Source organism: Hylobates moloch, unplaced genomic scaffold (assembly GCF_009828535.3).
Source record: "Hylobates moloch isolate HMO894 unplaced genomic scaffold, HMol_V3 SCAFFOLD_27, whole genome shotgun sequence".
NCBI lineage: Eukaryota > Metazoa > Chordata > Mammalia > Primates > Hylobatidae > Hylobates > Hylobates moloch.
In genome coordinates this window covers 768,831-793,205 of record NW_026652302.1, presented here as the reverse complement: position 1 = coordinate 793,205, position 24,375 = coordinate 768,831, and the positions used below count along the sequence as shown (strand labels likewise).

General features: G+C 41.2%; 1 protein-coding gene across 3 annotated transcripts in view; it reads left to right on the top strand.

The window, feature by feature from the left end:
• Positions 1-24,375, top strand: part of LOC116463086 (SAM and SH3 domain-containing protein 1) — a 212,348-nt gene that overhangs the window by 147,525 nt on the left and 40,448 nt on the right. For all 3 annotated transcript variants that reach the window (XM_032146047.2, XM_032146045.2, XM_032146046.2), the window contains one exon: positions 528-629. In XM_032146047.2, coding sequence (XP_032001938.1) covers positions 528-629 — 102 coding nt within the window. The remainder of the gene's footprint in view (positions 1-527; positions 630-24,375) is intronic.

The window sequence follows — 24,375 nt, the reverse complement described above, 5'->3', positions numbered from 1 at the left end:
ATATATACATATATATACATATATATATATGTATATATATGTATATATATGTTTCAGGGTTTGACCCCATTTCACTAAAATGTCTGTAGTCCGTCATTTTCTCTTCCTAAAAAGGACATGCGTGTTTTTGACTTACACACTTGGAAAGGTAATTCAGAGGCCAAACTACAGACAATTTCTTTATAATCAAGCTGAGGAAACAGAAGTTTTGATGTTGGAGGGGGAAAGTGAAAATTCTTTCTGGAACACAGTATACAAAGAGTCCATTTTGCCTGTTGATTTGACTTAGATGAAAACCCACAGGGCAGGGTACTTATCTTCCTCTTGGTTTTGGGAAAGGTGTCTTTGGCTGGTACTTAGTTACCAACACTGGCATGAAGAAGGTACCCAAAGTGATCTCTCTGCTGCTTGAGCACAAGATTATGAACCAGGAGCCTAGATGTATTATTTGAGTCATTTCCCTGTAAAAGGTCTGGCCAGTGTCTGGCCATTCTTTCCATTTCGATATCCATTTCTTCTTGTTACAGCTCAAGGAATACGAGGCCCAGCACCGGCAGTCGGCTGCCCTGGACCCTGCTGACTGGCCAGATGGTTCTTACCCAACATTTGATGGCTCATCAAACTGCAATGTGAGTTTATCATGTCTTTGACATCTTGATCACCTACGCTGATAAGGGACAGTCTTTGGATTTCTTTTTGCAACTTCTGACTCGTACCTGGGTCTGCAAAGAGGTGTCCGTTCATATAGATTGCTTATTTTCTCTACCTGACAGAGACACTCATCTACAGTCAAAATAGTGTTATCATGCTGGGGTTTTGTTTTTTATTTTTTTATTGCAGTAAAGTATACATAAGATGACATTTACCATATCAGCTATTTTAAAGTGTTTGGTGATACTGATACTGTTAATGATATTGATCATTAAGTACATTCACATTGCTGTGCAACCAGCATCATAATTTACTTCCAGAAGTTCTTCATCATTTCAAACCGAAACTCTGTTCCGATTAAACAATAACTCTCCCTACACCTCCGCCTCACCCACCTCCACACACACCCTGCCCCTGGCAGCCACCATTCTACTTTCTGCCCCTGTGAATTTGACTACTCTTAGTAGCTTATATAAGTGGAATTATACAATATTTGTCTTTGTGTGTCTGGTTTATTTCACCTAGCTTAATTCTTTCAAGGTTCATCCATGCTGCAGCATGTATCAGAACTTCATCCCTTTTTATGGATAAATAATATTCCACTATATGTGTATACCACATTTTGTTTATCCATTCAGCTGTTAATGGACACTTAGGTTGCTTCCAGCTTTTAGCCATTATGAACAATGCTGCTCTGAACACTGGTGTACAGATATCTCTGAGTCTCTGCTTTCAATTCTTTTGCACATACCTAGCACATACCTAGGGGTAGAATTTCTGGATCATATAGTAATTCTGTATTTACCTTTTTGAGGAACTGCCATTTTTTTTTTCACAGTAGCTGTTTTACCTTCCTGCCAACAATGTACAAAAGTTCCAAATTCTCGCCTTTCTCATCAACACTTGTTATTATACTTTTTTGATAATAATTATCCTAATGGTGTGAAATGGAATCTCATCGTGATTTTGATTTGCATTTCCCTCAAGCATCTTTCATATGTTCATTGGCCATTTGTGTATCATCTTTGTAGAAATGTCTAAGTCTTTTGCCTGGTCTTCAGTTATGTTGTTTTGCTGCTGTTGTTAACTTGCAGGGGTTCTTCCTATTTTCTGGATATGAATCCCTTATCGGATATGTGATTTGTCAATATTTCCTCCCACTCTGTGGGTTGCCTTTTAACTCTCTTGATAGTGTCCTTGATGCACACACTTTTAAATTTTGAAATGTAGTGTGTCTATTTGTTTTTTTAATGCCTGTGCTTTTGGTGTCATATCCAAAAAATCATTGCCAAATCTAATATCTTGAAGATGTTGCCCTCTGTTTTTTTCTGAGGGTTTCATAGTTTTAGCCTTTAAGTTTAGGTTTTTGACCTGTTTTGAGTTAATATTCGTATATGATGAAATGTATGGGTCCAACTTCATTCATTTGCATGTGGATATCCAGTTTTCCCAGAACTATTTGTTGAAAAGACTATCCTTTCCTCATTTTATGGTCATGGCATACTTTTTGAAAATTAATTGATCATATATGTGATTATGTATTTCTGGGCTCTCTATTTTATTCCATTGGCCTACCTCTGTCATTTTGCTAGTACCATGCTGTTTTGATTACCATAGCTTTATAGTAAGTTTTGAAATTAGGAAGTATGACACCTCCAATTTTGTTCTTGTTTTTTAAGGTTGTTTTGGCTATTTAAAGCTTCCTTGAGATTCCATATTAATCTTAGTTTGAGTTTTTCTATTTTTGAAAAATATATCATGGGGATATTGATAGGGATTGCATTGAATCTTTAGATTGACTTGGGTAATATCATTTTAACTATATGAAATCTTCCAGTCAATGAACATAGGGTATCTTTCCATTTATTTATGTCTTCATTAATTTCTTTCAGCAGTGTTTTGCAGTTTTCAGTATATAAGTCTTGCTTCCTTAATTAAATTTATTTCTAAGTATTTTATTCTTTTTGATGTTATTGTAAATGACAATGCTTTTAAAATTTTTTTCAAATTGTTCATTGCTAGTGTATAAAAATGCAGTGGATTTTCATGCATTGATATTCTATCCTGTCACTTTGCTGAATTTATTAGCTATATAGGCTGTGTGCGTGTGTGTGTGTGTGTGTGTGTGTGTGTGTGTGTGTGTGTGTATAGTGTTAGGGTTTTCTATATATAAGATCATGTCTTCAGGAGGCTGAGGTGGGAGGATTGCTTGAGCCGAGAAGGCCAAGGCTGCAGTAAGCTATGATTGTACCACTGCACTCCATCCTGTCTTAAAAAACACAAACAAAAAAAAAAAAAGAAAGAAAACAAGATCATGTCTTCTGCAAAATAATAATAATAATAATAATAATAATTTAACTTTTTCCTTTCCATCTTACATACCTTGTATTATTCACACTGTTTCAATATGACCAAAACAGTGCTTCTTATTCTACAAGTTCCATAGGGATGACAGGAATGAAGGCTCCAGAATTTCATATAGGCTTTTTTTTTTTTTTTTGATAGAGTCTTGCTCTGTCACCCAGGCTGGAGTGCAGTGGCGTAATCTCGGCTCACTGCAACCTCCACCTCCCAGGTTCCAGCGATTCTCCTGCCTCAGCCTCCCGAGTAGTTAGGACTCAAGGTGCGCACTCCCACACTCAGCTAAGTTTTGTATTTTTTAGTAGAGACAAGGTTTCACCATATTGGCCAGGCTGGTCTCGAACTCCTGACCTTGTGATCCACCCACCTCAGGCTCCCAAAGTGCTGAGATTACAGGCGTGAGCCACTGCACCTGGCCTCATACAAACATTTTAGGGTGCCATCTTCACAATGTGTGGAGCAGAAACAGAAGGAATTACCTCTTTTCATGTATTATATAGTTGTGTTTTGTTTTTTAGGTTATCTCATTGTTAAAATTTGGAAACAACCCCATCTCCCTGTCTTCAGTCTCTTGTCTTTTCCTATCTATGTTCCATACAACCAGTCATCTTTCTAAAACACCCCTCTTTTCTTGCAGTTATGTTTTGAAAAGGCTGATGGTTTTCCATTTCTATAAGATAAATTCCACCCTTCTTGGCACACTTAAAATTCTATGTGATCTGGCTTTAATCAATTTCTTAAATCTCATATTCTATCTCCACACCCAATACCCTCTACACCAGACATACTGGACCCCGTATGCGTGACTGAACAAACTTTGTGCTTTTCATTCTTCTGCACTTTAACTCACATAATTTTCTTTATCTAAAATGTTTTCCTCCAAAATTTTCCTGGTGAAAATCTGAGTTTTTCAAGGTGAAGTCCAACTGTTCCTTCCTCTCTGAAACTTTCCTTCCCGTCCTCAAGCGTATTTATTGCTTCCTATTATGTGCTTTTGTTAAACTGACTTTATAGATCAAACCTAAACAATTATCCTAGAATATCGAAATTGATTGTACAAATTTCAGCCTCCTTGGAAATACTGACCCCCTTGGGCAAGAAAGACTGTATTCTTTGTCTCTCCAATGTCCAGCTCCTATAGAAATATTTCAAGAAGAGCATTGTATTTGAACATTCATTCTTTTTTGTTGTTGTTGTTGAGAAGGAGTCTCACTCTGTCGCTCAGGCTGGAGTGCAGCGGCATGATCTCGGCTCACTGCAACTTCTCAGCTCACTGCAACTTCCGCCTCCTGGGTTCAAGCAATTGTCCTGCCTCAGTGTCCCGATTAGCTGGGATTATAGGCATGTGCCACGATGCCAAGCGAATTTTTCTATTTTTAGTAGAGATGGGGTTTCGCCATGTTGACCAGGCTGGTCTCGAACCTCTGACCTCAGGTGATTCACCCGCCTCGGCCTACCAAAGTACTGGGATTACAGGCGTGAGCCACCGCACCTGGCCTGAACACTCATTCTTCCTGGCTGCCTTAAGAGCATGTTTTATGTCTTGCAACTACAGATTCAGTCTTTACCTTTTTTTGTATCTAAGCAACAAATGGCAGTTTATCAGAAATAAATATAATCCTCCCATCATCTCCCAATTTCCTGAATCAAGCACCAGATTTCCACTGCAGCTAAAAAACAAAGGATTGTGAATTTGAAAGCCCTGCCTGGTTTACTTTTGTGTGAAAGTGACTGAGACGTTACCGTTTATAATAATAAATGTGTCATAGGCCAGCCAGCAGTGTGTCCCGGGACGATGAGGTAATCAAAAGAGCCGTGTCCATGGTTATCAGTGTGCCTTTTTGGGTCTCTAATCCTCAAGTCCTAAAGTCTAACATAATATAGATGTAAATCATGAACCTAAAGGATCATGAGGAATAAATACAGTAACTCAGGACTGATTCAAACCCAACTTGGAGGAGAAAACAAAGACCCAGTTGTCCATACTGGGTCCCTTAGTATCAGACCCACTGTATACTGCCCTGATTAATAGCATCTGAGTCAAGGGAGAGGTTAGAAGACTTTGTCCATTCAGAGAAACAGGACTGTAGTAAAACCTCACACACTTAGACTTCAAAGAGAGAAGCTCGTTTTGTTTAGGAAAAAGTTAATATAAGTATTATCAAGCATTTAGAACAAGCTGCTAAGAAAGCATTATTAAGCATTGGTTTATGAGACCCCTTTCAGGGGGCTGGTCAGAACCATTACCTAGATATAAATTGTGAGAATGAAATGGGTTCTTCTTAATAGTTGGAACATTTCATTCTCTTCAGCATTTCTTTATTCATTTGGGAGGCATTTATGGAGCCCTTGCTATATAGCAGGCATTGTGCTAGATGTTTGAGTTATAAAAGTAAAGGAGAAAGAGAAAGGTCCTTTTCTGACAGTTTATGCTTTAGAGCAGAGGTTAAAATCACACCCATGTGGCCGGGCACAGTGGCTCACGCCTGTAATCCCAGCACTTTGGGAGGCTGAGGCAGGCGGATTACCTGAGGTCAGGAGTTCGAGACCATCCAGGCCAACATGGTGAAACCCTGTCTCTACAAAAATACAATCAAAAATTAGCCAGATGTTGTGGCCTGTGCCTATAGTCCCAGCTACTTGGGAGGCTGAGGCAAGAAAATCTTTTGAACCCAGGAGGCAGAGGTTGCAGTGAGCCAAGATCGCAAGACTGCACTCCAGCCTGGGCAATAGAGCAAGACTCTGTCTCATAAAATATATATAAATAAATAAAATAAAATCACACTCGTGTGTGCACACAGATTTGAGATGCCATATACACATTTGCGTTACTAACTTCTTACCAAACTATTTCTTCATAGATGGCTCGCAAATAAATTCAGCCTGTCTTAGTTAGACCTAGGGCCAGAAATACCATATGCTTCCTCCTCTCAGAGCACAGTCTTCCAGAAGTTCTGAAGAGTGACTTCTCTTTTGGCTGAGAGGCATAGGTGATGACAGGCTAGTCAGCAATGCAGTTTTTTTGAAGCAGTTGATTTACTCTGTGTATTTTGCTAGCTGACTTTCTGCCAACACCCATGCCCACCTCTGGTCATGCTTTTCAGAGCTACAACCCACCACCATCACCACTGATGTTTGCTTGAACCTGATTGTAATCCTAAGGTACATATATGACCCTTGCCCCTCTTACTCTGGCTTTAGCCTGTTCTGCATTTTTATGAAGAGTTGGCCAGAAACCCCATCCAAAATATTCATTCTCATTATTTTAGATTTTCCTCTGTGGCAGAGCAGTTAATTTCAGAATTCAGCCACCATGGGTTATAGGCGCTTTGAATATTTTTGTGCAAGAGCCGGAGCTTTTCTGTTTTCTATCGATTCCTTTCTAGAATACAGAGATGTGAAAAGCCCACTGGCTCGAATCAGGAATGCCCAGGCCATGAAAGTTTTAGGGATCACAAGGCCTTTGTCACCAGACCTCAATGCCTATATTGATGCCTGTCATGCCTTAGGATTTCATTTGCATTGATTTCATAGGCTTCCCCACCCCCATCGCTGAAATTAGATAATCGCGTGTTGCCTCACAATAAATCCATATGCACATTCCTAGTTTCCAAGAGTGTAAAGTACTAAAGATAGTTACCAGGGGAAGTGAAAAATAGCTTTCCCTTTGCCAGAGAAGAATCTGTTTTGTGCTGTTTTCCATTAATAATAAACTTCTGTTGGGAGTGCTAGAAGTTTTAAAAGAGATTTTTGGTTGAGAGCTTAGCTCGATTTCTTATTAAATGTCTGCACATTTATTTTATTATTTTTCATTTTAATTTAGTTTGGTAAGTTTATTTTTTCCTTTGCCTCCTGCAAGGAGGGATGATTGTAAGAGTTCTCAAGCTTTGTGCCCTAAGGTTCAGTTTATTTTTTAGTTAAGAAGACATTTAAAGAAATTATGATCTCTGTTTTACTGGGTTTTCTAGCTTTTTACTAACGTAAGTTGTAAATCATGGTTTTTCTGTTTTTAGAAAGCTGGTGGGTAAGAGTTAGTGATCTATACCTGGTACTTGAATATTAATAAAAATGTTTGCTGTGAAAGATCTTTCCAAATGAAAGGTCATTTGATGGCAATCTTATTTAAAATGTTTTAAGAATATATATAATGTATGAAGAAAAATGAAAGCAACAACCATGGCAACAAAGCACAAGATGGGCTAGAGTCATCTTTACCGTTCAGTAGATTTTTCACTTCGTAGCAAAATGTGTTCCAGGAAAAGCTGGAATTGTGTTTCTGTAGCTGGAGTTCCTTACCAGGATGGAGGACCTCTAGGGAAATGTTGTTTTGAGTGAGTAAAGCAAGTCATCGTTTCATAACTGATCACTTTTGCTTTTGGGGAGTTTTAGAGTTGGGAAATATTTGTGCAAAGAATGTTATGCAGGAGGCTGAGGCAGGAGAATTGCTTGAACCCGGGAGGTGGAGGTTGCAGTGAGCCGAGGTCACGCCACTGCTCTCCAGCCTGGCGACAGAGCAAGACTTTGTCTCAAAAAAACAAAAAACAAAAACAAACAAGAATGTTATAACTGTGGCCTTGTGGCCTTATAACACCACCTTACCTCCATGTGTGCACTCTTCATAGCCTTCCATTCAACCATACGTACATTTTTGTCACGAATTTGGTTTGAGGTAGAGAGAGCCATGTGGTTGAACTGTGTCCAAAACTTTGGGCAACAGACAGAATGCCATGGAGCTATTTTCAATGTTTCCTCGATTGAGGACTTCCAAGGTCTCAACTAAAATATCCCCAGATTATAAGATCTTTTAGTTGGCACCTTTGAAATCTTTTTGGGACTTTCTAAAATTGTAAACCATAAACATGTGCCTCCCCAGTGGCCAGGTTTTACTTAGAGTTTTCAATGTCCTTTCACCTTGAAGACATTGTCTTCAAGCCAGAGGATTCAGTTTCAAAGTTTTGGAAGGAAAGGTAGTCACAGCCCTAGTCAAAATAGAACATTCTGAAAGATAATTTATTAATAACAATCCTGGTATGCGCCAAAAGCCAGGGCACCGGCAGAAGTTCCTTTTAAGTGGTTCTTGTGGTAAATGGCTTAATTTCCATTATGACACAAGAAAAGGTTAACAGTGTAATCCCTTTTTATAGAATATGGCGGAAGAACAGTGCACACACTTATAAGGTAGCCTGAGCAGTTGTGACTTCACTGCTTTCTGGAGCAGAGTGGCAGCATCCTTCTACTTGTATGACCACTGTCCTCTTTTTTAGAATCTGCTATTCTGAGCTCAACTCAAAATTTTAAAGGTTGACTATTCTTGCTGTGTTTATTTTGAATGTTTTTTTTTTTTTTTTTACTAGAGTAACTTTTAGACACTATCTTTAGGTTAAAATTTACCAGAAGTTTTATTTTTACATTTCAAAGGTGCTAACATATAAACTGGTATCATTAGCTTCATCATATGCAAAAGTCTGACCGCAAAGATGATTTCTTTAATGGCAGCATATGATGAATTTACAAAATCTGCTCCCACCTATAAATAATCTCAGCAATCTAAAAACATGTGTACAATTTTTATAGTTTTGCTGACTTGGATGGCAGTGAATATTGATTAGATGCATAAATTACGTGAAGAGAGACACATACCATAGTACTTGAGTCGGCGTTGTAGGTACGGTGAAAGTATCCCCAAGAAAATCATGGATTTTATTTCTACTGTCTTTCTCTTCTTGTAATTATTCATTTATTTTTTGAGGAGTCTCGCTCTGTCGCCCAGGCTAGAGTGCAGTGGCGCGATCTCAGCCCTCTGCAACCTTCACCTCCCAGGTTCACGTGATTCTCCTGCCTCAGCCTCCAGAGTAGCTGGGATTACAGGCGCACGCCATCACGCCCGGCTAATTTTTTTTTTTTTTGTATTTTTTAGTAGAGACAGGGTTTCACCATGTTGGCCAGGCTGTTCTCAAACTCCTGACCTCAGGTGATCCACCTGCCTCAGCCTCCCAAAGTGCTGGAATTACAGGCGTGTTTGATAAGGAAGTTTAAGAGAGGATAGATTCCAAGTATAAAAATAACTTTCATTTCTGAATAAGCGTTTTGCTTTTTAATGGTGTTTGCTTTTTTTTTCCACTGCATCTCTTTTCCTAAGGGATCTTTTCATAACTCTGAGTGTGTGGGTTTAAATTTAAAAGCGTTCTAATTGGCAAGATGCTTTTTGGTTTACAGCTAGAAAATGGTTCTACTTATTGAAGCGCTAATGGTTGTCTTAGGCTTATGTTCTTCAGTTCTTTATTTCTCACACAGAAGAAGAGTTTGCTTGTTTGACTTGTAATATGACCAGGAGAAAGAAGAAACAAAACATAGCAATAATTTATCAGAAGGCATTTATGCCCAGTATCCTTGGGACAGGTATCAGCAGTTCTGTATACCATGCATGCAGTATTACCTTGTGTAGATGAACCCTTTTCAAAAATCTTTCTACATGTAACTATGTTAAAATTAACTTTTATTGGCTGGGTGTGGTGGCCCATGCCTGTAATGCCAGCACTTTGGGAGGCTGAGGCAGGAGGATCACTTGAGGCCAGAAGTTCAAGACCAGCATGGGCTCTACATAAAAAAGTTAGCCGGGCATGGTGGCACACGCCTGTAGTCCCAGCTACTCAAAAGGCTGAGTCGGGAGGATTTCTTGAGCCCAAGAGGCTGAAACTGCAGTGAGCTATGATTGTACCACTGCACTCCAGCCTAGGTGACAGAGCGGGACCCTGTCTCAGAAAAAAAGAAAACAAAAATGTAAAAAATTTTTTAAAAATATAAAATAATGTATACTGATCTTAGTCTTTTAATGTGTTTGAGACCTTCATATGATTATTCTGATTTTTATGGATAATTTTTATAAATTTTCATTTTATTTCACTGGGTAGGAGATTATAGGAGGAAGTATTACTCTGTATTTTAATAAAACCATGATTCTGAAACTAAAGTAATAGTAAAATAAGAATATATTGAAGTTCTTATTAAAACAGTAAAAGTAATAATTCCTTTAATCTACAGCTTAAGGTGAGACTAAAGGAAAAATCAATCCATTGGAAAAATATACATAGTGAGAGATTTTGAGAAATGCCCATTTTGTTCCGTCTGGTTATAAGCTGCCCAGGAGCCATTGCTTAGGTGGCTTCTTGTCACTTCTTCTCTTCTGCCCTCCCATTCCCAGTCTTTTCTCTGGGACAGGGGCCGAAGTTTTCAGGCATGTATTTGTTGAGTCCCTTTAGATCACCATGTTTCCACAGAGTTACACAAGAAGGAAGCTGTTGCCTCTACTAGTCCCTGGAAACCAGGCCTTCGCCCTGCGTGGGCAAGAGAGGAGACTGGTTAAGCTCAGACTTGAGTCAGACCTTGGGCTCAGATTCAAATCTCCCACCTATTAGCTCTGCATCTGTGGCCAGGCACTTCATCTCTTTGTTATTTGATGTGAAGATCTTCTGCCCTTCCCGTCAACTGCCATTCTTGAAATACTTGAGTTCCCATAAAAGTGCTATTTTTGTACATGCCATTAACATGGTAGTAATGGCTTATATTCACGTATCAGCAGATAGGCTAGAATTGTCAGAACAAGCTTAATGTAAAAGTGCATGTTTACTTGGTTACACTTTTACCAAACACATAATCAGTTTGTTTTCTATTTCAGAAGGTATTATTGTGTAAGTGGGTTTAAGGGTGGATCTGGTATGATTTTAGTAAGCATGTTTGGACTTAGGAGTACCGTCTGTGAAGTGTAAGTAGTTATTGTACTGAAATAATCTAGGGCCCTACAGTGCTGATGACGTGGTCTCATAGAGTGTGTGGGTGTGGGTTCGGGTTCCATACCTGTTATATTGGAACGCACTTTCATGGCAGGCCCATTTGGCTCTTGGACTTTGGGAACTAACCAGGCACATCTTTATCATTACTGATTTCTACAGTTTCAGGAAGTTGAGGGTGCTTGCTGCATGGAGGCCTTCCTCGACATATCAAGGGCTGGCCGGGCGTGGTGGCTCACGCCTGTAATCCCAGCTTTTTGGGAGGCCAAGGTGGGCGGATTGTCTGAGCTCAGGAGTTCTAGACCAGCCCGCGCAACATTGTGAAACCTCATCTCTACAAAAAAAAAAAAAAAAATTTAGCTGGGCGTGGTAGTGTGCACCTGTAGTCCCAGCTACTTGGGAGGCTGAGGCAGGAGGATTGCCTGAACGAGGCTGTAGTGAGCTGTGTTCATGCCACTGCACTCCAGCTTGGATGACAGAGCAAGAACCTGTCTCTAAAGAAGAGAAAAAAAAAAAAAAAGAAAAAGAAAAACATATCAAGGGCCACACTGATAAAAACAAATGACAAAATAACCCAGATATTATATAATATGAGGATACCTATTTTAAAAAAATTAATTTAAGATAGATTATGGATACAATTTGGTCTGTTGTTTCTTTCATTTGGTTGAACTTTGTGGAACTAGAGATACTAGACAGCGTTTGACCTATAAAAGTGGTGATTTCCTTTGTCCAACCTCATACATACATACCAAAGAGGATATGCCACATTTCCCCTGCTAGCTGATTATATTTCAGTACAGATATTTGTAATCTAATTCGGTTTAGAGATTGGCATTTCAGTTTGCAATCCCAGTTTCTTATTGTGCTTTTGGGAACAACGCTGGGGAAGTTAGGGATAAGAGGATTTCCATTACTTGTTCAATGTTATTGATTCATTACATGTCAATTCCTTGTTACATCATTTGCTCTAGTGCCAGTCCTTATTTAATAGATGGGTTGGGGAGATACCCAGGCACTATTGTTGTTCGTAAGTAGAATTTAGACTGCGGGCCATCTCCAACCTAAGCCTGCTTATTAGAATCATAGGTTGCCCATCACTGGTTTTGAGTCCATTTGAATGTTGTCACAAGTACCCATTGTATCAAAATTCTTTTTTTTTTTTTTTTTTTTTTTTTTTTTTGAGATGGAGTCTCACTCTGTCGCCCAGGCTGGAGTGCAGTGGCGCGATCTCGGCTCACTGCAACAAAATTCTTAGAACCATAGTCAGTCATCAGACAAATCATTTAGAAAGCAATATTTTAACACAACCAAATTTTTTTACAGTATAATTTCTATCAAAATATCCTTTTATTCTCTTCTCTATCCCATTCATCTCCCTCTTTGTACCACACCACACTCCTAACTTTCCAATGTTCACTCTACTGTTTATTATTAGTATTATGCTAATAGCATCATATAAATAGTTTATAAAAGGATGCAAATCACTTCTTACACTGCGCATTTGACCCAAAGTGTAGGTTGAAAGAATGCCATCTTGAGCATTCTTTCATTTATTTACGTGCAAGCATTTATTGAGTACCCACTATGTGCCAGTCCTTGTACACAGGGAGCTTGGGTTTGAGAAAAGGAGCCAGATTAATAGATGGCGTGGTTGTGGACTTCATTGAGATTTTCCTGCCTATTGTGATAGGTGCACACAGAAAGTCCAGCAAGCCCCAGCAAGGAGGGTCTGGGAAGCCTTCCCAGAGAAGGTGGTTGACACTGAGGAAGAGCTTTCCAGGAGAAGGAGAAATGTGTGTCAGGAGAGGGAGCAGCAAAGTCAGAGGTCTAGATGAAGAGCTGAGTAAATCGGAAAACTTGGGTAATATGAGAAAATTGGGTCAAGTAATATGAAGCATTTCTCTCTCTTAGTATTTTGACTTCTATGGTATAGATTCTATTTGCTTATTTTTATTTATGAATTGGTTCTGTAATAGGTTGTTTCCTTATTTCTGCAAACTGTAAATTTATATCATTTATTTTTTTATCTTGTCTTTGAGGTCTCATTTAATTGAATTCATGTTCTTATTAAATTATTTTATAGAGAGAAGCAACTATTAGGAATTTCTTCCTGTTCCTTGAGTTGAGATGATGAAGTGATGAGAGCAAAAGATTGGCTTTTTGTTTTTATCTATGCTTCTTCTTTTTCCCCCTCTCTTTGCCATAGTTTGTTTGTATAGTTGTCATGCATTTTTTTTTTTTTCACCTTGGTCCTGTTTGGGTGGCTCTGATCACATTCTCCATTTGTGCTGATATTGAGGGTTATGTTTTGACCTGTTTGCCATGCTATCTGACAATAGATTTTTTTTTCTCCTTTCAAGATACAGTTGAGGGCTTCATTTTGTGGTCCATTTATGTTTGTTGTTGCTACAACCTGGCCATGATACATGGTGAAATGTGGTCTTCATTAGGATAGCTGGACTCTGCCTTTTCTCTCCTGAAACTATGTTGAATGTGCCGTATCATAATTTATGCCACCTGGTTCATAGCTGGGGTAATTGGTGGAATATAGCCATTCTGCCTTTCCTTCATTTTTTGAATTTTAGAGACTGTATTTCAGTCAAGAACAGCCTCACTTGAGTTTCCATCGTTTCACTCATTGCTCTTCTGTAGCCATTTCCACTGCTCTTAGGTCAGAAAAAGATAAAGAGGTCACACAGTTTCCTTCCAGATTTGGAGTCACATGAAAGGATTCTGTGGATTCCTGCCAGCCTGGCTTTTGTAGAAGTTGTGGGCCTTTTCCGTGGGCCTCAGAAATTTGTTTCTTACCTTGGTCATGGGGTTTAGTACATTAGATTATGTAGCTTTCTCTCTTTGGTTGCTCTTGGCGCAATATTTTTGCTAGTTTTTAGTGTTTTATTGTTTGTTTGTTTTTTCTTCTTGGGGGGCTTTTGTGCATTTTGTTAGTCGTTGTGAGAAAAGTATTCTGTGATTCAGTGTTCAGCAGAGTTCACGACTTGATAGTTTCGCCAATTGGATGACCACAAACAACCTTTCTAGCTCTAAATAATTCCTCTCTGAAGGTATTTAGTCTAGATTTCTCCAGTTTGGAACTTGAAGTAAATTTGTTTATTTATTCTGCAAACATAAGGAGATTAACGTTAAGGTTGTAGATCGTCAGTCTCGGAGATAACATTGGACCCTCCCGCCTCCAGCTTCGACAGATGACCACTGACCTGGTGGCATAAGTTTGGCTTGGAGGAATGGTCTTGGTGGTCCCACCTTCCCTCCATTTCCATTTGGCTCCATCAGTTCTCTGTATTTCTACATTGCCATTTGCCTGGACAAGGTTGTTTGGCAGCCCTGTCGGAGAAGTCATCATGCCTGATCCATGAGTCATTCAGCCTAAGATGCCATAAAAGTAATGTGACTTTGCAAACACCACCCAATCCCTTAGGAGACTTACGGCTTCTGGGATGAACACTTTCATCAGCTCCAGAAACTAGCGCCTTAAACGCATATGTAATTGCCCTACTTGGCAGTCCTGTTCTGAATCATCCTTTTTCCATGGCATGTGAGAATTGGATGCCCTTGGGAATGAGTGGGTTTGATGTTTTGCTTTAGTCTTCAGCGTGTCTGATCCCATAGATTTGCTCTGGATAACGCTACCCCACTCTGAACAGAGGGACCTGTAGAGCTGTGGATTACCTTCCCAACACTTTGTTTCCTAACTCACCTATTTAATATGAAACAACGCGTTTCTCTGACCTATGGTCAGGGTGACAAAGCCCCAGGCAGAAATGTCTTCCAAAGATTTACAGAGTCAAGGAGAAGCCAGTCCTCTTGCCTCTACTTAGCACTGTCTTCCCCCACCCATTCAGGAGGAAAGGCATTCTCTGCTCTGTGGCAACCTGTAGAATTGGGGTGGGAGGATTCACTTTTGTTTTAAGTCTCCCTAGATCTGGCTGTAGGACTCCTGAGATTTTGTATTTTTCTCCCTTCTCCTCATGGGGGCGATTAAAAACGATTTCATGAGTTTAAGAAATAGATTACAGTTGATTAGGGAACATAACATCCATTTGCTGCTCCTTTGGTTTTATGGTTAAATTTTAAAGCAGTTTCTTAAGTGAATTAAGTGCTGACAAGCCTTTGCCCCTAAGGAATGGTAATATTACCTCAAATTCTCACATACTTTTTCCAAATAAAACTATCATGTAATTATCTTCTTCTCTCCACCGCCGCCTCCTCCTCCGTCTCTTTCTTCAAATCTGGCAACAACTAGTTAATTTTGAAAACTGCCAGAGAGATTATTTCAGTGTTCCACTGCACCTCTGGGAGAAGAATGGAATCTCATCTTTTTTTTCCATATGCTAACGCAAATCTCCTAATTTCAGAGGGCAATGATGTCACCAGCTAATGAGCAAAATATTTCTTACCAAACAGATGAGTCCTCCCCTGACTCCTTTGTGATAAAAGAAAAAAAACTGACCCACAATGTGTTTCATATTTTCTACCGTTACTTCTAGCAACTCATAAACACACTTTTAAGTAACTCTAACTTATTCGAACAGTGAGACTAACTTTTTTCTAAACACGAAGAATAACACATTAACCTCATGACTGTGACCAAAAGACCTCGGCCATGGCCCCGGAGTCAGTGGAGTGCCCCTGAGGTAGGGAGGGACTTTCAGTGCTTCACTTTTTGGACCGTGGAGGGAGATCAGGCAGTTGGAGAGATTATGAAATCAAGCTTGGGGAAGAGGAGGGCCGGGAAGCTCCTGTTGACTGGTGTCACATGCTGTTTATAAAAGCAACAACATCAGCTGAGCTCTTCTTTGTCTAGATAGGAGGGCATCTAAGGTTGGGCCGGGGTGGGTGGGAGAAGTAGGGCCCCAGGACCACGTAAATACTGGACTAGGCTTATGTAGGGACGTGGAAATGTCCCTAAACCCATGGCAGGTTCCTCTTCCCCTCATGGAAGTGTGCCTCAATTTCCTTACCCAGAGATGAGTCCTCCCACATCGCAATTCCTGTATCTCTGTGTTTTTCTCATGCGGTTGTCATGGTTGACCTTAACATTAATCATATTTCTGAACTTCTCTTGGGGCTCTCTCTACCCTCAGACTTCCAGATGATAACCTTTATGAACCCAGGGAATGCTGGCTTCCTCGTATTGCTATTCCTTGCCTTTCCGAATGCCTTGAATCATCAGTGCATTCATTCATTCATTTCAATCAGGAAATATCTGTTTAGCACAAACATAGATATTTATTTATCTAAGTGGAAAAGAATATTGTAATTCTCAGTGTTGGTAACTGCTCCTGAGATTTTAAAACGATACAACATTTCTTCAGAGCAAGTTGTTAATATGTATCAAAAGTCTTAAAGACACACTCTTTTACCCATCAATTCTACAATCGAATCATCTTTCTAAAAAAAAAAAGAATGTGTTAGACATGTTAGAAATTTTACCACAAAGTGTGCATCCAAGGATTATTTGAAAAATTGGAAACAGGCAAATGTCTAATTATGGGGGCCATGATATCAGTAAATTATGGTATACTTTGATGGCTAAATACTACTGTATCATTAATACATTGTATTGTATTGAATATTTGTTGACATGCAAAAATGTTCAAAACATACAGCTTTAAAAATGGGCTATGAAACAGTGTGGCTACGGTATACACCAGGGGCCTGGGGTTTCTCTAAAGGAAAATCTTTTGAGGCAGCCGTGGCCCAGAGAGGGTCCCCACTTACAGGCAGATGTGTTATTTCTACTTAGACTGTGCGTGTGCATTTGAGAGAGGATTTGGGGACACTGATAGTGACTAGAAGAGTTGGAGAAGGTAAAGATCAAAGATCACGCTTTCTTGTAAAAAAAAAAAAAAAAGAAACATACAGAAACATCAGAGTGTATTTTGTGTGTGCATGTGCATATGTGTGTGTATGGGGACAAAGTGGGAACGCATAAACCAAAATATTACCAAGTTTTCTGAGTATGAGATGATGATATGTCATTTCTCTTACTACTTTGTGCATTTTTGCATTCTCCAAATTTTTAATAATATATGTCATGTGTAGTCAGAAACAATAAATGCTACTAACATATAGATGTGGAAATGAATATGGTCATGTACATTGTCTGCATGACAGTTAGTGATGGGCTAGGGAATCTAGCAATGCCAATATATGTGCGAAGTCCTTGGATAAAGTATATTTAGTCTAAGGTAGATGAGGAGCAAATCCAGGAGGGCTTTCCAGAGGAGGCAATATGCAGACTGAAACTTGAAGGATGCATAGGAGTTAGGCGTGTGGATGCAATCAGCAGAGCTGTTTGCAGAGGAGGAGCCATCAGGGCAGTGATGGGCATGGGGTGTTTGAGATGCTGCGAGGAAGCAGGGGGTGAGGACCAGGTGCTCTGATGCCCTTTCTACCACATGGTATCTGAAAAGTGGAGCACAATGTACCAGAAACTGAATCTGACCACGCACAGTCACATATTTCACTATAAGGCCTTTGGACCTTGTTCCAAGGAGCTAATGAGGAACAATTCCTCATCATAGGAGTCAAATACTGAAATCCCTTCTCAGCAAATTTGCACATCTACTGTGTTCAAGCCCGCCACCCAGAGAACAGGACCAGCAGTGGCCTTCCCTCACAGAGTCTATCCCCCAACTCATCCCTCACCAGGGAGCTTCCTAGGGTGGCCTGGCTCAGCCTAATCTTTCAAGTATCCCACAGTTTACTCTGACACATGGCCAGGGCTGAGAGCCACAGGGCTGGGAAGTCTCAACTTCTTCATTCCACAGTGATCGCACCAATGTTTGTGGGGAGTCTACTATGGGTGGGCACTAGGAATGCAAGGAGCAGGAGATCAGACAAGGCTCCTGGCCCGGGGAGCCTCCTGTTTTCTGAAAGTCGAGCCATGGTACATCCTCACAAAGGGCCCAACATCGAGTATCTTGATAAATACCTGAATGACTCCCTGAGAGGCGTGGCAGTGAGGTTAAAAAGGGGTGGACAAGGTCGGCTCTTTCTCCCATCCTCTTAGGACGCTCTCTAAGTCCTGTGCTGTGAGGAGAGGCCACTCGGGGGAAGTACTGGGGATGCATCCTTCCCGCCACCCTCCCCAAAGTATCTGAATAAATCAGTGCACGAACTTCATGTGTATTTCACATGGAACGAGGACTTCCTTACCTGCCAAGCTCTAGGCTTCACATTCGAGGTCTCGTTTTATACTCTGGAGAGCCCTAGGAGGCTTCTCACTGCCTATCTTAGAAATGAGAGAAGAAACATGCCCACAGCCACACGCTCTTCCCATGTGGCACAGAGGGGATCTGAACCTGCGTTGTCTCAGAGTCTTCTCCATATCTGAACAGCCTGTCCAGAACTAGCCTCAGATGCTGGCCATATGACGAGCTTTCACACGTAGAAAGGTTGTTGGTTTTTTCTGGTTTTGTTTTTTGAGACAGTCTTGCTCTGTCACCCAGGCTGGAGTGCAGTGGCACGATTTCGGCTCACTGCAGCCTCTGCCTCCCAGGTTCAAGCAATTCTTGTGCCTCAGCCTCCTGAGTAGCTGGGATTACAGATGTGCACTATGCCTGACTAATTTTTGTATTTTTAGTAGAGACCGGGTTTCACCATGTTGGCCAGGCTGGTCTTGAAGTCCTGGCCTCAAGTGATCTGCCTGCCTTGGCCTCCCAAAGTGCTGGGATTACAGGCATGAGCCACTGTGCCTGCCTGGTTGTTGGTTTTTTGGTTTTTTGTTTGTTTGTTTGTTTGTTTGTTTTTTGGAGACAGAGTGTCGCTCTGTCACCCAGGCCAGAGTGCAGTGGCATGATCTCAGCTCATTGCAACCTCTGCCTCCCAGGTTCAAGCAATTCTCCTGCTTCAGCCCCCTGAGTAGCTGGGATTACAGGCGTGTGCCACCACGCCCAGCTAATTTCTGTATTTTTAGTAGAGACGGGGTTTCACCGTGTTAGCCAGGATGGTCTCGATCTCCTGACCTCATGATCCGCCTGCCTCAGCCTCCCAAAGTGCTGGGATTACAGGCATGAGCCACCGCGCCCGGCCTGGTTGTTGGGTTTTTAAACGGTCTTTGCTATCTACACAGCACCTAAAAGAGCAGTTTGTGAAAACTAGGTGTTGTTTGAACTCCAGTGAGTTATGAATAGAAGACTGCAGAGTTAATAATAAGGCTGGGTGTGGTGGCTCATGCCTGTAGTCTCAGCACTTTGGGAGGCCAAGGCGGGCAGATCATCTGAGGTCAGGAGTTTGAGACTAGCCTGGCCAACATGTGCAGTGGTGCAGTCTTGGCTCACTGCAATCTCCACTTCTTGGGTTCATGTGATTCTCATGCCCTCAGTCTCCCTCAGCTCAGGAGGCTAAGGCAGGAGGATTGCTTGAACCCGGGAGGTGGAGGTTGCAGTGAGCTGAGACCAAGCCATTGCACTCCAGCCTGGGCAACAGAGCAAAACTCCATCTCAAATAGTAATATTAATAATAATAGTAAAAATATTAAGTCCTTATTGAACTCCAGTTCAGTAAGGATTTCATGTACGCACTATTTAATACAACACACTGTAAGAAAAATGTTACTATACCAAACTTATGTGCAGGAATATTAAGACCCATAAAAGTAAAGTGATTTGCTAGAGAACTTGGTAATTAAACGCAGGTTGTTCTAACCCCTGAGGCCTTGGGCTAATCCTCTTCCCTTTACCCCAGTCTCACTGGGGCACTCTCATTTTCTTCGTTTTTATCCTGTAACGAAGGAATTTGGTGGAAAATGTCTACACTCAGTTTTAAGGAACTGTGAGCATAACTTCGCAGCATAGTTGTCAGTCTTGGATGAAGAAAGGCCTTGTTGAGGTAGGGTAGTGGCACAGGAGCAAAAGTATACAGTCTCAGATTCTGCCCCTGCCATTGCTGTGAAATGGGATCATGTATGCAAATGTTCACACAGTGCCTGGGAATGGTAAGCTTTGAACAAATACAAGTGTCGGAAGTACAACATCGCAAAAGCACCTGGGCCATCAGGTGGTGGCAGGGGAGGGGGAGTTTGTGGGAGAATCAGTTTGTGAAATGGGGAACTGGCCAGTGTAGGGAAGGTGTGGTGAGCCCTTGCAGGAGAAAGAAGAGGAAATTCAATAAAGGTTGGGAGGAGATACTTCTGAGCAGAAGACAGAGTGGGAGAAGAGAGTTTAATTCTTGGCAAGGAGTGAGAGACACCAGCCCGCCCAGGGAAGAAGAGCAGGACAAGAGCGGAGGAAAAGGGGATGGAGCTCTGGTGATCTGATGCAGAACCTGCAACGTGTGCATGGTAAAACATGACCCTCCACTTGGGAGCTTCGTATTCCAATTCCCTTTTGTTGTTGTTGTTGTTGTTTGAGACGGAGTCTCGCTCTGTCGCCCAAGCTGGAGTGCAGTCAGGCGATCTTGGCTCACGGCAGCCTCTGCCTCCTGGACTCAACCTGTCCTCCTATCTCAGCCTCCTGAGTAGCTGGGATTACCAGTGTATGCCACCACACCTGACTAATTTTTGTAGTTTTAGTAGAGATGGGTTTTCACCATGTTGCCCAGGCTGGTCTCGAACTCCTGGCCTCAAGTGATCTGCCCACCTCAGTTGGAATTACAGGCATGAGCCACCACTGTGTTTGGCCGTTTTTAGTTTAGGTAGTAACCTCTGAATCCTGTCCAACTCTAAATTTCTGTCATTTTAAGGAGGTACAGTGGTTCCTACGCATCCCTGAGTCCTGTGTAGCTAGGTATTTTATGTCGTGTGATGTCCTATAAAGCGATGGGCTCAAGCATTATACATAAAGACTCACCCAATAGGAGGGACATCTAGAAACAAGTAGCTCAAACTGTGCTGTGAGAATAAATGACTTACCCAAATGAATGAACTTAGCCCTGAAAAGACAAATGTGACTTGCAGCCCACGTCATGGAGACTTTGTATGGGTTTTTAGTCCTGCGTTGTTTAGACGATGTTCTGTTTAAGTAACAGCATGTGCCTAGTGGCTCCCCTGAGATCCTTGAGAAAATTAAACGATCATCTTGTGACACAGTCCTCATGCTCACATTTCTAGAATGCAAGAGAACTCAGATGCTCTGAAATGGGCATTAAAACAATTTGTTAAGAGAGTTTTAGAAGCACCAATGAAGGGGAAATATCCTACATTTACTCTGGTTGTTAAAATTTTAAAAAGGAATGGGGAGAGAGAGAGAAAGTGACAACTCTAGGAGAAAACCACAATCATAAGTTTTAATTCAGTGATTTCAAAAATAGCCATTGGAGGGTGTCTATTTTCAATTGAGACTACTCCCTTAAGGGGGTGTTCAGAAGAATGTCTGCAAAAGAGATCTTTTTTTAAGTTCAGTCACTTTTAAGGGTTAGTCCTTGTCCTCCTTGTCCTGGATTTGCTCAGATTCTCGCGTTCTTTTTTCTGTCTCTGGAATTCCATAGACAGTAATTAAGGAACTGGGGGCCAGCAGGAGGTCAGGGAGCCTTCCTCAGTGAAAACAGGGATTGTTGGCCATGCACAACACTCCCTTTTTTCCTTGTGGTGAATAGGAGATTTGCTTAGAGCTGATGACTTATGCCTTTCTTGCAAGTTATGCAGTTAGCAAGCGACTGGGGAATCAGTCAGCAAGCAGAAAGAAGCTAATTGAATCCAGTGTCTTCCCCTTTCTCCTTCGGATACTGAGCTGTGACGGTGGAGCCTGCCTGATCATGTAACTCCAGAGAGACATGTTCCAGGAGTGCCTAATCTTAATTTTGAGATTGCGGAGTTGATGCCACAAGAGTGAAGACGCTCTCCGAGTGGGGAGGGGGGTGGGAGGTACCGGACGTCTTCAGAATTGCCCCTTAGGCTTGCTAAATGCCGAAGCCGGTAAGTCACTGAATGCGTTCAATGGGAAAGGAAGAATGTGTTTTCTGTTGCTTCAAGTAAAAGTTTTTGCTGCTCCTGCCTATGATGTTTCTCTCTCTTTTCTTCTTAAATTCCTCTAGATTTGTCCTTCTTCTCCTGTTTACTTCCCTACCTGGTAACCCTGAGCATTCTTGCCTGGCATTTTCACCAGTGAAAATGCGTAACTTTTAGAGAATAGTGAATATTATTTTGAGAATTTAAGACAACGAGCATATATGGCTCAGCTGTGAATTGTGGAGGCTTTTCCTGGGGAGGACTTGAATTCAGACAGTGTTGCACATTGCTTTTCATAAGCTTATATCTGATTGGCTTCCTTCTCTTAACTTTAAGATTAATGCTGTGACACAGCCGACCTAGAAAGCTGAAGCATGTATGTCTGATCATGCACTAGGTTAGAGAGACCAGTGTGTGAATTTCACAGGCAAGTACATTTCCAGTTTCAAGTTGCTTTTCAGAAATGTTTAAATATCTCTCGGTGTTATGTGGCGCTGGGGGAGATAAGTGGGCTTAGTCTGGGTGTTAATTGTGACAGTGTGTCGTGTGTTTCGAGCTAGGGAAACAGGCTGAGTGAAAGTGCTTCTGCAAAGGGCACAGTTGTAATCCTGTGATCAGCGTGGTGGTCTCAAGCGGTCCTCCAAAGGGTCTAGTTTCTCCTTGCAAGTTTGTTTCAACCTTTATTACAGCATATCGCCATTGTGCCTGCACAACTGTGCCGTATGGCTTTTGGAAAGGATTTGCTCTGCACACTGCAGTCCCGAGAACTGTTTGTTACAGGGTCCGGTGAAGTAACTGTTACCTACCAGCAGTGACAGGTTTACTTGGAGCAGGGAGAGGATGCATTCAGTGAGCTCCAGCACACAAATGTTTGTACTTACAGATGCTATTCATTTTGTTCCTTTTTTCTGATCATCCAGCGTGTAGCTGTGTTATAAAAAGTTCTCCATGCTGGCTCCATGTCTTTCCTATTAGAACATTGCAGATGTGTCAAGGATGCACTTGTTCCAAAAGAAGCTGGGAAGGAAGGAGGCTCCACCCTCCTCTGGGTGCCAAACGGGCCCCATAGGTTCCTCATTCAGCGGCCTGGCCGGCGAATGGTGTGCTATCTCTTTAAAGCAGCTATAGTTTTGTGTCTTGGCTTGGTCAATTTGTTATGGTTTAAAACTGTGGAGCCAGCTGTCTGCAATCTGATGTAATGTTGCTATGGAAACCAGAAATGAAACACTTAAGCATTCACCACAGAATTACTACATATAGCATTAGCCAAAGTAATTAAAAGTTGAGCCATATGGGCTTTCTGCTGGAAAAAATCTGCAGAGGAAAGGCTGGAAATCAAATGTTTCTGTTTACAATATTGGAAATCCACTTTTCCACAATTTTTGGTGGGATAAGTTGCCTTTTTCTCTTGAAGGTTTTCTGGTGAGGAGCTGTCATACAGATGATTGAGTTCACCTTCTCACTGAGAAGATGATCTGTTTAACTCTGACCCAGGGTGGGACAAGGGAGGGGAGGCCACACTATCTCACGTTTGAATGTGTGTGAATATATACTTTTATTTTTTAACTTTAGTTTAAAACCTGTTCTATAATAGTGCTGAGCCTATTTCTTAGAATCAGTCATTTATTTTATATACAATGCAGATTTCCTCTATCTTCTACAAAGTTCTTCACATAGGAAGATTTCTTTTAAAATATACATAGTATTTGAATTTAAAAATTATATATTTTTTATGTTTATAAATATAAAAATTCTCAAGCCCCCATCCCTGGTAGTGTATTTCCTGAATAAAAAGACATGCTGGCCAGCCATGGTGGTTCACGCCTGTAATCCCAGCACTTTGAGAGGCCGAGGCGGGCAGATCACCTGAGGGTCAGGAGTTCAAGACCAGCCTGGCCAACGTGGCAAAACCCCATCTCTACAAAAATACAAAAATTAGCTGGGTATGGTGGTGTGTGCCTGTAATCCCAGCTACTTGGGAGGCTGAGGCTGGAGAATCACTTGAACTCAGGAGGCGGAGGTTGCAGTGAGCTGAGATTGCACCATTGCACTCTAGCCTGGGAGACAGAGTGAGACTCCATCTCAAAAAAAAAAAAAGAAAGACATGCTATGTTATTTTCAGCATTTGGGAAGTGGAATATACTTAAAAAGAGAAATATGACATGAGGAACTCAAGATTTACTCTCCAGTTTAGAAGAAACGCAAGCCTTTTACACCGTTTTTGTGTTAAAACAGCTGGAGAGAATTTTTTAAAGGCAAATATTTCACAACCCTTTTTTCCTCTGGACTCAGTAGGAAGTGAGAAGTCAACACCTCTCCATCAATATCATGGGTGCAGCAATACATTCTTGGGATAGGTTGTTGAACTCAAGTAACTTCTAGCCTGTCTTCTAGGCAATTTTCTATTTAACACACATGCACGTGCGCGCACACACACACACACGCACACACACACACCTTGGATGACCTGGGTTTTATGTTGCATTTGTCTTCACATAAATTGTGCCTCATCTATCTTGTCTAGTGTCCAAAATATGATCATGGAAAAGAAGGACTTGGTTGCCATGGTTTGTGATTTGTCAATGACAAACACCTCCAAATCTTGATTTTTCTAGAAAAATAAAAATAGCATTAATTCAAAGGTACAAAGAAGTATAATTCAAA